General features: G+C 34.7%; 1 protein-coding gene across 2 annotated transcripts in view; it reads left to right on the top strand.

Annotated features, from left to right (window-relative positions):
* The window catches only part of LOC125403249 (contactin-6), a 379,648-nt gene that overhangs the window by 354,720 nt on the left and 12,234 nt on the right, over positions 1-12,694 (top strand). For both annotated transcript variants that reach the window (XM_048438486.3, XM_085686802.2), the window contains exons 16-20: positions 192-341; positions 3,454-3,524; positions 9,230-9,464; positions 9,574-9,689; positions 11,579-11,765. In XM_048438486.3, the coding sequence (XP_048294443.3) occupies positions 192-341; positions 3,454-3,524; positions 9,230-9,464; positions 9,574-9,689; positions 11,579-11,765 (759 nt within the window). The remainder of the gene's footprint in view (positions 1-191; positions 342-3,453; positions 3,525-9,229; positions 9,465-9,573; positions 9,690-11,578; positions 11,766-12,694) is intronic.

Genomic DNA, 12,694 nt, shown 5'->3' with positions numbered 1-12,694 from the left:
CTACCAAGAGCAACCAACAGAATAAATCCAATGTTCATCAAAGTTCCTACATCATCCTTCACAGAAATTGAGAAAAAAAATTCATCACTGTATATATACAAATGCAAAAAATAAGGATAATTTTGTGTTCTTGACTAGTGCATATTCATGACCTTAAGTACTCAGTTCAGATTTTTGTTTGTTTGCTTTAGTCCCTGAAATTCTCAATGGACAGACATATAATGCAACAGTAGTTGGTTTGAGTCCTTGGGTGGAATATGAATTTCGTGTTGTTGCTGGGAACAACATAGGAATTGGAGAGCCAAGCAAGCCATCAGAATTGCTGAGAACCAAAGCATCAGGTAAGAAAAAAGTCAATGTTGACTGCAGACATGGACTATCCTTTTGGCCAAAGTTCTTAAAGAAGGCATTTTATGGGTCCTTTAGAACTGCCAGAACAAATTTAGTGTTGATGAGTTAGGGATTCCAGTCTTCACATTTGTATTGGACCAAATTTAGGTGAATCCCACTCATCTCTTTCCCACAATTTGAACTTTAACTTGAGCTGGATAATGGAAACAGATGTGTGAAAATAAGAGCTTTACAGTAGCAGCCTTTATAATATATTTTCTATTCAAACTCCAATAGGGGCTCTATAATGGGAAGGTGTGTTAGGGTTTGTTCATTAGATAGATGATAGTAAATAATTAATATACCATCTACTTTACTCAACCAAATCCTATTTTCATCTGTTTTTTTTTAACTCAGATCTAGATAACAGTATAAATTCTTCTTCAAGAAAATAAGGTAATTCCTAAACCAATGAACACAATGCTAATTTAGTACCAGCTAGATCACTGAACAGCAGAACCCAAGTGAAACCTTACTCCAAATCAAGTCTTTGTACATTTTTATGTCTTACCCTCCTGTTTCACCTCAGCCTTTAATTCCCCTATAGTATACCCAGTCTTTTGTCATCTAAAGCTCATACAATTCCTTTTTTTCAGCCAAGTAAATATCAAATACCTTTGTTCTTCCTGCTCTAGTTTAACAAACATGAGTTAAGTTATTTCCATAAAGGATGAACAATTATCAAAATTATCAGATACTAATAATTTCCTTTTAAAGGAAAGGATTTTGTTTTGTTTTGTTTTTGTAATGCTAGGAATGGAATTCAGAGGCTTTCCCATGCCAGGCAAGTGCCCTAAAAGGCAATGCACATCCTACACCTGACACCATTCTTTTGCTTTAGAATAGATTATCAAAATAAATATATTTGACAATACTAACACTAAATTAAATCATGTTGAAATGTGAAAGCGAATGGGAAGTTCCTTTATTTTATGGAGGATGGACTGAGAGCAGGACCTATAAAAAGAAAAAAAACACCTCTTTGTTTCTGGAATTCTGTATTTGAACCCTTAACTATGGATTTCCACACCTAAAATTGTCCAAATAGCACTTTCTTCTGCACCACATGTGCAGTAGCTTCAGTTCCACCTTGGACTCGTGATTCAGGTGCAGACCCCTGACTCTGGACACCAGGTTTAGTTTCCAGGACTTATTTCCAGTCACTGTTTCACTTGCTTTGCCAAGGTTGACTCCAATTGTGAAGTTAATGAAGTAACATTTGCATGCGTACTGACCGTTGTCACTCTCTTGAACAATAAGTCTTGGGGATGTTCATATTCTACAAATGTATACTCTATTTTACTAAAGTAACTGTCCACCCCCTCTTTCTAGTAATCAAAGAATAATCTATTTCAATATGATTTTAACATTAAGGCTAGTTTATGTTAAATTGAATAAAGAAAGCAGGGGATGAGGATATGGCTCAGAAATTAAGAGTTCTTTGCTTCCTACTTTTCCAGGGGACTTGAATTGAGTTTATAGCATCCAGATTGAGTGACTCACAGCTCCCTGCACTTCCAGCTCTAGCACCCTCGTCTGATTTCCACAAGCACCTGCAAATGCATGGTGTATGTTTATGCAAATATAAAATACATAAATTATATAAATAATCTTTAAAGGAAATGTTTTTCAGCTTCTCATAACATTGGAAAATAGAAAAAACAATTTAGCTTGATGTGAAAATATTACTTAGATAACTAATTATGGAAAGGTCTTGAATACATGTGAAGCTGTGGTCTTGAATACATGTGAAGCTGTTGAGTACTTTGAGTAATTCTTGTAGACATTACCCTGATTGTGCCTTTTTTTTTACAAAATGAATGATAATACTTAGACAGTACAGCTTATTTCAGATGAAATTTATGAAAAGAATAAACAAACAAAATGAAGGGTAAACTGAACCTTAAAATGTATGGTGGAAAATGCTATCTTAAGAAGGATCATCAAATTATTAAATATCATACCATTATCTTTCTGATGGAGCTAACACATCTGCATAAAAGAATGCAGTAAAGAACCTGTAATTTGTTAGTCACAATTTATTCACAATAGTCTGAAAGAAAACTGACATGAATAGTTGAGTTTCCACCAACACACACACACACACACACACACACACACACACATATTTTTATCTTTGACTAAAGTCCCCAACCATAACCAGTGATCTTATTCCAAACTTCTGAACCTTGGACAAAAATAGTGTCATGTAAATAATTTTACACAGTTCAACATGTGGAAAGCATACACAACAGGTTTATTACTAGATTTAATTTGCTTTGTATTCTGTCAACAGAAGGGATATTTTTAATCCCTCTACGAATGTGTTAAAATCTGTATTCTGACTATGCACTTCCTTTGAGATATATGCTAGCTCTTTTTATGTTTGCAGTTTACCATGAGCCATGTTTCCCACTGCAGTCAGACTTAGAATTGGAAAACATATTTGTATTATTATATCAGTATTATCAGTGCCTTTGTCTTAGATCTGAAGATTAAGCTGAAGTCATAGCCCCTCGGTGACATTCTGTACAAGAGAAAACTCTGATTTTACAAGTGAAAAGTTAAAAATTACTCTTATTCTCTCCAGAGTAATTTGAGCACAAGAATTTAATTTTAAATGTTAAAATATCCTGATGGTTAAGAAAGGAAAAACATCCAGCTTGTTTATTGACAAAAAATAATTAATTAATATACTGCCTGAGTAACTTGTTTACAGCACAACTGTATAATTAGGCACTAAATCAGCGGTGTCACCGTTACCATCTGAATGCAACATCATTTTGCCAATTAGTAGATGATGCATAATAATGTCAAACACACGATGTTACTTGATTTTTAATTAATTTTGGAGCCAAGGTGCCCATGTATCAAACAAAACTGTGTCCCCTCTCTTGAAAATTTGGATATGTGTAAACATCATTTATGTTCATTAAAAATTCAACACTCTCTCAGTCTGCCAGGGTGAGAGCTTTGAAAGGTGAAACCCTCCCAAACCGAACTCTTCTTGATGAAGTTATTTCTTTCATCCTTACCATCCACATTTCTCTTGATTGCCTGCAGTCCCCATTGTGGCACCAGCAAATATCAATGGAGGCGGTGGAAGCAGATCGGAGCTCGTCATTACGTGGGAGGTAATTTTCTGTCCGACTAAGTTATTTTTGAATGAGAAACATTTAGCTAGCCATGGAGAATACTGAAAAACAACAAAGCTTAAATTGATTGTTACAGAGGCTATATAAAAATTCAGGGCAAAAATGTACATCACCCTAACAATAAATGATTTAAGGGTAGTATTTGTAATTCTTATTTCTACTAAAGTAAGAGAATGTGGCTAACTCAGCACAAATTGTTCCACATATAAGAAAACAATAACAGTATCCACTGAGCAGTGGTCAGTAGTCTTGTAATTATAACTGGTAGGTTGGGTATTATTCTATTGATTAGTTACAAAATTCTTTTATTGGGTCTATTGCAGACTTAGTAGAGCACAGGCAAAATTTGATTATCTTTCTAACAGGGATCTTTACAGCATTAACTGTTCTTTCCCAGAATCTAGAAGAAATATTAGAAGTATCAAATAGCTTTTTTGGTCATTTTATTTTAGTGTAAATTATAGATCCATTTTTCTTTGACAGATTACAAATTTTATTATCATTAGGCATCATAAACTTCAAAGTAGGTGTGTCCAGTCTTTTGACATTGCAACATGGTCTTTCCACTTTCAAGTTGTCATTCAAGAATGTATTAAAAAATATAAAAAAAAATCCTTCCTAACCTTTTAAGTAAACTCTCTTTTTTTGTGTTGGGCACCATTCATTCACTCATCCATTCATTCATGCCTTTACCAAGTTGCTGCCTACAGAGGGAAGGTTGGGACTGGCTGCTTCAGATTCAGCCAGTCTATATTTCCTTATTTGTAACTCCATACTTTTTTACTAGGAATTGTATAGTATATAGGAGATTTGACAAACACAATGTTCAGTAGTTAATAACCAAGGTATTGGGTCTTGGTAGGTATAGAAAAGCCAAGTAAAAACCAGATTGCTACCAAACAGACTATGATACAATATACAGATTTCTACAATAATTATATGATCCAAAATGTCACTAATGGCAAGGTTGAAGAATTTGGCAACAGATAGAGAGAAAAGGAAAAGAGAATGAGCAAGCAATTGTGAGACCATGTCAATCATTCATCCTGCCTATAAAAGGGTAGACTCGGGACTAAGTAATGCTCCTCTAGGTTATGAATGACATTGAATGACCTACGGTAGATGCCCTGGAATTCATCCTTGCTTTTATGTCACTAGTTTGATGTGGTTATTATGGAGTACAATCTTAGATGATAGGGTGCCCTCCATTAATACTCTTTGGTAGGATCTGTGAACTAAGAGCATAGAATGCCCCAGGCCTAAGGGAGAGGAGAGACATATTTGTGCAGAACTGCAGGGTTTTGTGGGTCACCCAGAGAGACTCAGGTCCCTCCAAAAAGGTTCTAAGGTAGGGTACAGAGCTGTCATTTAAGGGAACAGATATAAAATGTGGATTAGGTGGGCACTCGGTGCGGGAGCTCCTTCCACTCCTTCAACCAATAGCCTTTAAGATACCTACCTACTTGACCATGGTCTCTTTTGCTTTTAAAAGTCAGCCTATAAATGTTTTTTGAGACAGGATTTCTCTGTAGCTTCGGAGTCTGTTCTGTGTCTGCCTCCTTCAGCAAATCCTATGGGCAAAACAGGCCTCTTTTTAAAGCAACAGAGACCACGCCCAAGAGGGCTGGCATCTTAAAAGTTATTGGCTGAAGGAGTGGAAGGAGCTCCTACAGCATTCACTGAACATTTGAACATAGGATTCTTACTCCATTCTCTTCCATGTTGTCCTAACTCATACTCAACAAAGTATTCCAGCAGATGCTTTAAGCAGTCAGTCAAGCATTATTTTTGGTCATTTGATTTGATGTTTCAAGTGAGTTTAGCTAAAAATTTGCTTTTGGTTTTGATGGTGAATATAAAATTTAGATGTCTACATTCATCAGATGCTTTCTTCCAGTAGACGTGAGTTTTACTGATTTCTTCCCATGTTTTTTTTTTCTTTTTCTCCTCCAAGATCAGAAATGCTTTGGTCCTTCTATAATTGTCTTTATGTTCTCTATATGTGTTTTGTGGGTGATGGATTGTAATTTTATAAATTTAAAATCACTACATTACAATATTTGACACCATATCTATGAAATAAATCAGATATAAACAAACATAAACTGAATAGTATTATTCATCTTTATTTTGTGGTCCCTACTAGTTGAGGTGTAAAGTTGTGTGTTATATCCAATATGGCCATAAAGAGGAATATAGAAAAAACATGGTGATAAAGGCCTATGACTGAGGTTAGCAAGCCTATACATGATGAAAATATTGAACAGTGTAAATAATTTTGTCTCCTTTATAAAGTTTCATTCTATTATTATAATACAAAGGTGTGTATTATATATGTACATTTATATGTATTATATGTATATATAAAATATGTGTACATATGTGTTTATATATGTACACAAAAATGAAGATGTGTGGCTATGTTCCTTGAATCTTTATTTTGTATAATTTTAGAATTTTGTGTATACTTACAATTTTTGAACTGCTACCTCCTTTCCCTCTAACTTGTCCTGTGTCATGCTCACTCTCTGAATTGCATGACACCTGTATTCATGTTATTATTAATGTGCGTGTAAATACACCATATTAGTGTTGCTCATATGTATGTGATATGATTACTTAGAACTGGATGACCTATGAGAGGGATCATCAGTGGAGTAAACTGACCCTCACTCTTTTAGCAGTCATTAGTTGTCTGAAGTTACTCACACATGGGTAGAGCTTTGTGACTTCTCTCATTGCTATAGACATGTTAATTGGTATTAATACGGTGCGGCTCTTTTGATAACCACATTTTTGAGATTTTGAGATTTTGTGGCTGCATTTTCTCTCTCATATGGGAGACACTATTACACAACAGACACTCTTGTCCTCTGGTTCTTACACTCTTTTTTCTACATCTTCTACAATGTTCCATGAACCTTATGGATAGAGACTGTATTGTAGATTTATCAATTATGGTTGGTTACCCCATGTTGCCTTTTTATTTTGGCCAGTTTTTTTTAAAATGGTCTCTGCCTGCTACAAAAAGAAGCGTCTTTGGTGAAAGGTGAAAACTTCAACATTTATCTATGATTATAAGGCTAGGTATTTGAGATATAGTTAAAAATTATTCTGGTGTAGGAAAGTGGAAGCAATAGGTTCTCCATTAGGACCCACAGCCTCTCTAGCCAATGTATAGCTCTAGATTTACAGTACCACATATAAATTTACTTCAATGAGTGGACCTTAACTTTAATTAGATAGCTGTTGGTAATCCCCAGAATATAAGTAGAACTATTGCACTGTTTGGACCATATTACCATGCTAAAAATCATTGTTATTAGTCAAATACATTACAATTGTGGAGTTCTATTGATTCTTTTCTCCCTTCATAGCTTGCACCACACATTGTCATACTATGAGAACCAGTTCTCAAGGAGGAGAGTTCAAGATCATTTCTAGATTGACTCTTTCTAGTCCTTTTTCTGAAGTATATGGTACAGTTTTACCCAAATTCTTATTTTCAAAACCAGCCTGCAAGCTAGGTGTGAATAGGTAAGGAATTGTTCTCTGCTTACAGAACTAAACATTGCAATTATATCTGATAATGAAGAAGCTTCAAAATAAATCCAGTGCAAGTTGCCGAATTCTTAGAAACCTCTTCCAAACCTTTCTAAATTAAGTAAATAATTTCAGTCTTCCTAAATACAAAATAAAAAGCATTATTCTTGTTCCATCTCACCAGCTGTGGTTTTCTTATCTTTTCACTCTCTGTTTGTTAGACTGTTCCATATGGCATAAAATAGAGTATATCTTGAGTCATCTTAATTAAGGGAAGTTTATTCTAAAGCTAGAAAATCAAGAGGATTTGAGAAAGTATCTGCATCTGAGTATGTGATCAATGGAGTAAATGGAACATTGTTCATCACTGTAGACCACGGGAGTTCTTGTCCATGCTCAGGTTCCTTGTAGTCAAGGCCCAACTCTCCCAGTTTATTGTGTGCTGGAGGATGTCCTACAGCCAGCAGTTACCCAGGCACTGGGACATAGCCACTTATACTATTTGTGCTGATGTAGAATATGCATCTGTCTCTTTTCTGGCTGCGGTATTCAGTTTCTGATCTCCGTTCCAGCAGAGGATTCTGATTTGTGAGTCTACCCCTAAATAAATAATCAACTATTTCTCAATTCTGAGTTAGTGTGAGATTTAAGTATCCTTCTTCACCTGGCACCCAGTGTGGGTCATGCAGCTCTACATACACATTTCCTTTGCTTGAAGTTTTGCACCTGGATGGTTGCAAAATTCTATTTCCTCTCTTATTATTGTAGAACATTTTAAAGATAATTATTACATTCGTGTATTTTTTTTCATGTGGGTGTGAGTGCTCATGTGCATGCATGAGTCCATTTGAAGGTCGGAAGACAACCTTCAGGCGTCTGTTCTCTCCTCCTACCATATAAATCCAGAAATAGATTCCAGGCCATCTAAATGAGCTACAAGCACCTTTACCTGTTGAGCAAACTCTCTTGCCAGAGAGGTTAAAAAGAATACAATTGTCTCTAACTCCTCAGTGTTCTTTCTTTCTCATATTTTCTACTTATTTCCTATACTGGTTTTACTTCATTACCCTCCAGACCCCAGGCTTCATATTGGGACCATGTAAGAGGAATCATTTGGGTTTATTAGTTGCTATAGAGCATAAGAGTCTACAACAGAACTTATCACAGAATTTAGGGTATATGGTATAAGATTCTTTTGGTTATGGAGTATATAACTGGAGGATTTGATGCAAACAGTAAGCAAAATGGATTCAGTAAGTAGATATGTGACCATGGAAACCAATAGGATTTTACTGGGTCAGATACAGATGAAAAAAATAGCAAAATAATTAAACAGAAGTATTTTTTCCTGTAGAAAAGCAGTAAATTCCATTGATTTATAAAAAAAAATGTAGCTATAATCAGGTGAGATGTTTGTTTAGATTGAAGCAGAATTTCATCTTTTTCTTTCTGAGTTCATATAATTACAATTTTAATCCTTACAATGTTCTGAAAGAACGCATACCTACTTTTGCTTTAGTGAGAAGAAATATTAAAGGTGCTCTGTGAAATTTGGTTTTTTGAAAATTCATAATGTGTATATTTTTGTAAGGACAAATACACAGTGATGATGTTTGTGAGGTATATGCTTTAATAGACTGAATGTTTCTTTATACTTTTGAATAAAATACTCTGTTTCTTACAGGGTATGGTATTAAAAGTAAGTACATTGCAGTCATCTTAGAATTTCTAAAAGTATTGAAAATAAAGTATATTTAGCACGAGATAAGTAGTTAATAAATTAATTTGGTGCTGAGCTTAAAAATTCATGTAAGATTATGTTGTAACTTGTATTACTAAAGCTTTCAGTATTCTAGTATATTTTATCATTACAATTTATTAATGTACCTATGGAAGAGATAAAATATGTCATACATTATGTATATTTCTTTTTGAAAATTGTAGCTCTCTCTATAAGTTTCTTGCATTAGAATCATTTTTCTCAGTGACACTCTGAATAAAAGTATCTGTAATTCTTCATTAAATATTATAATTATTTAAAACTGCTTTTATAGAAGAATACATCATATTTTCAACAAATAAAATAATAGTGCAAAAGATTTCTTTAGGATGACTAAATGGTTAATTGCATTCTGCCCAAGTCCATTCCAGAAGAACTTCAGAATGGAGAGGGATTTGGATACATTGTCATGTTCCGGCCAGTGGGCTCAACAACCTGGATGAAAGAAAGGGTAGCTCTTGTTGAATCATCAAGGTTCATTTACAGAAATGAGAGCATCATGCCCCTGTCTCCCTTTGAAGTCAAAGTAGGAGTGTACAACAATGAAGGAGAAGGATCCCTGAGTACTGTGTCCATTGTCTACTCTGGGGAAGATGGTAAGCTGCCTTTAATGCTGGAATGCTTTATTTTGTTCCTATTTATTTTGGTTTTGTTTTCCTTGAGGTTCTCTATTAAATATAGTGATGTCTTTTCCTTTGATGGTAGAACCTCAGCTGGCCCCAAGAGGAACTTCTGTGCAGAGTTTTTCTGCTTCTGAAATGGAGGTTTCCTGGAATGCCATTGCTTGGAATAGAAATACTGGAAGAGTGCTGGGCTATGAGGTAATCCATGTTGACTTCACTCTGCATATATATGCAGAGGCTCATGACACAATAGCTTTTGCACAGGTGTTTATTAAGATGTCCTTTTTCCTGTCATGTAACAGTACATCTGTTGTTACTCTGCTTTATACCAATGTGTCCAAACAGCTACAAGAATATTTTAAAAGAAGAATGTGGGAAATAGGGGTGAGGAGATGCTGGAGGGAGATGCTCTTTTTTGCCTCTACCAGCAAAGATGCACATGGTCACATATGCAAATGCACATACTTTTACACAGTTGTGTACATATGCAAAAATATTTTTTATAAATAAAAGCATTACTAATTTATTTTGGCTCACAGTTACAGAGATTCAGAATATAATTGGCTTATTGATTTGGGGGGCCACAGTGAGGACATGCTGCTTCTGTGAATACCAGGAAAGGGAAAATGCTTGCCATGACCTCCAGAAAATGATATGTACAGGTACAGTGTCACACTATCTCTTTCAAGGGTGTGACATCAATGATCTGTCTCTCTTTAGAGGACACCACCTCTTTAAGATTCCTCTGCCTCCCCATAATTTCATTGGCCTGTGGCTCTATCAATACAAGATACTTTGGTGTAGCATTAAAGATTCAAGTTTCAATGTTTTAACTCAAGACAGACGTGAGGAGATTGGAATATTTCCCGATGGTCTTAAGCAAACAAATTTGCCGTTATAAAATATCTGTTTTAATCAGTATAAAGTTGCAATTAATTAAAATGAGTGGCCTACAACATTGCAAGTATACATCAAAGTAATGGCTGAAAATCAGTTGAGAGGACAGAGCTCGTGTGAATTCTTTTTAACACAATAACTGTTCTTTAGATTATGATGAAGCTGCGTTATCTAATTATTCAAATTATAGTCACTGTATTCTTAAAGAGTTGAAAAGTTGGACTGTTGTAGATCTTAAACCACAGAATTTTACATACTTTAAGATATTTAATTATCAAGGTCAAGGGACCACAGTGACAAAGGGAAAAACAATTCAGACTTCCTCAATTTCTTCCAATTAAAATGTACAGAATGAAGTAAAATACATCTGTAAGAACATCATTAATCACTTACTGTTCTTCATTTTGCAATTCCAATGTGTCAGGGTATTGATATTTTATGTTTCATGGAATAGTACCTTTTAAAAAAAATCTTTATTTTTTTCTTTTACTTTTTATCCCCCTTTTCCATAATCCCTCTGAGAGAAACAACATCTTATCCTCCAAAGGCAGGTGGTTTTGAAAATATCTAGAATATCAAATTACATCCCCCCAAGCCCTACTATTTATCTAAATTCTATATTCCTTACTGACTAATATTGGTTTTCTTCAAAAGATCAGCTATTTGCACTTCCCCCTCTTTGGAATTCACCCTATGCTTTCTTTACACATAGAAATTTCAACTTGGGGGCTTAAGAGCTCTTACAGAACTTTATATTCTGTTGTCTTGTTTCACTGTGTCTGAAACAATGTTGTTGCATAGCAAGGGATTATGCTAAATTTAGTTATTAATTGCTCTGAGACTCTAAGAACTCTAAAAGAAATGATAATCCCAAAACATCAGAACTAAAAAAATTGGTTGATGGCATGGAATTTGCTTTAGTCGGAATTATTATGCCTTTGGTTAAAGCTGATAACCTTTCGATATTTCATTAATCATTTTTGTAGCCTAAAATATTGAGTTTCTCTTCTTATCAACGAATATTTCTGCTTTACTCTCCACAATATTAAATATTTATTTTTTCTATTTTTGCGTTCATTTTAATTAAACTCATGTTTTATCATTTATACTTTTGTCATCTTATAATACTCCAGGGGTTGTTATAGTTTCAGAAAACAGTAACTTGTTCACCATTTGTATTTGTCATTTAGGTCTTATACTGGACAGACAACTCCAAAGAATCTATGATTGGTAAAAGTAGAGTCAGTGGAAATGTCACAACCAAGAACATTACAGGTCTAAGAGCTAATACAATTTACTTTGCCTCCGTGAGAGCCTACAACACTGCCGGGACAGGACCCTCAAGTCCCCCAGTCAATGTCACAACCAAAAAGTCCCGTAAGTAAATCAAGGTCTTGACACTAATCTTTGAATAGTTACATTTCATGTGCTCTGTGGTCATTTCATCCTTCCTACCAGGTGGTTTTACTGCTGAGTCTGTTTGGTTGCTTTGCTTGTGCTATAACTACAGATATGTTTTACACTATGTGACAATAACTAAAATAGGTTACCTGGCTATTTTTGGAATTCTGAAAAGAAAGGAATTTAATTATATCTATAATAGAAAAGAATAGTTCTTAAGATTAGTATCTTCATTGCCTCCTACAAACTGTACTAAAATACTGACCTCTCTTAGAAGACAAATTGTTTATTTATTCTTCAGATTTTTAATCATCTCATCTGTATATGGAAAAAAAAGCAAAACTATTTGCATTTTCATATAAATTAGTCAAGGTCAACGAGATAGTTAATAATAAAGGCCTAATTCCAATTTTAGTAAATTCTGAGTTTTTATAATTAAAAACAGTCATGGCCAAGGGTTGATCTACTTATCACCTTAGCTATGTTTCGGCAAGGTATTTCACAGTCTTTATTTTAAAGCTAACAAGTTGTTTGCCATAAGGTAATTGCTCCTGCTCCAGTATGAAACCTCATTCGTCACATACAATTGTCTACATCTAGTAATACTTTGCCCCACTGCCCTCTACTTTTCCTTGAGAGAGGAATGTATGTGGCTACATTACTAGCTCAAATAATATCAAGTGTTACTAGAAATATATTTGGATAGTAGTAAAAAGACCGAAAGATACATATTGCATTAGGATGAGAAGATGAGAGATATTTCACTCTAGGTACTGAACCATGACTCAGTCCAAATTTTATACATACCAACTCTTTGCTCCTTGCCCTAACTTTTTCCCTATCAAAGCCTGGAGTTTATAGTGGTGCCCGATGTTGAACTGCCTGATCACTATCTATGTGTTCTT

The sequence above is a fragment of the Myodes glareolus genome, chromosome 3, assembly GCF_982192425.1.
Source record: "Myodes glareolus chromosome 3, mMyoGla1.1, whole genome shotgun sequence".
Classification (NCBI taxonomy): domain Eukaryota; kingdom Metazoa; phylum Chordata; class Mammalia; order Rodentia; family Cricetidae; genus Myodes; species Myodes glareolus.
The sequence above is the reverse complement of the archived record's forward strand: the minus strand, read 5'-3'. Positions and strand labels throughout refer to the sequence as shown.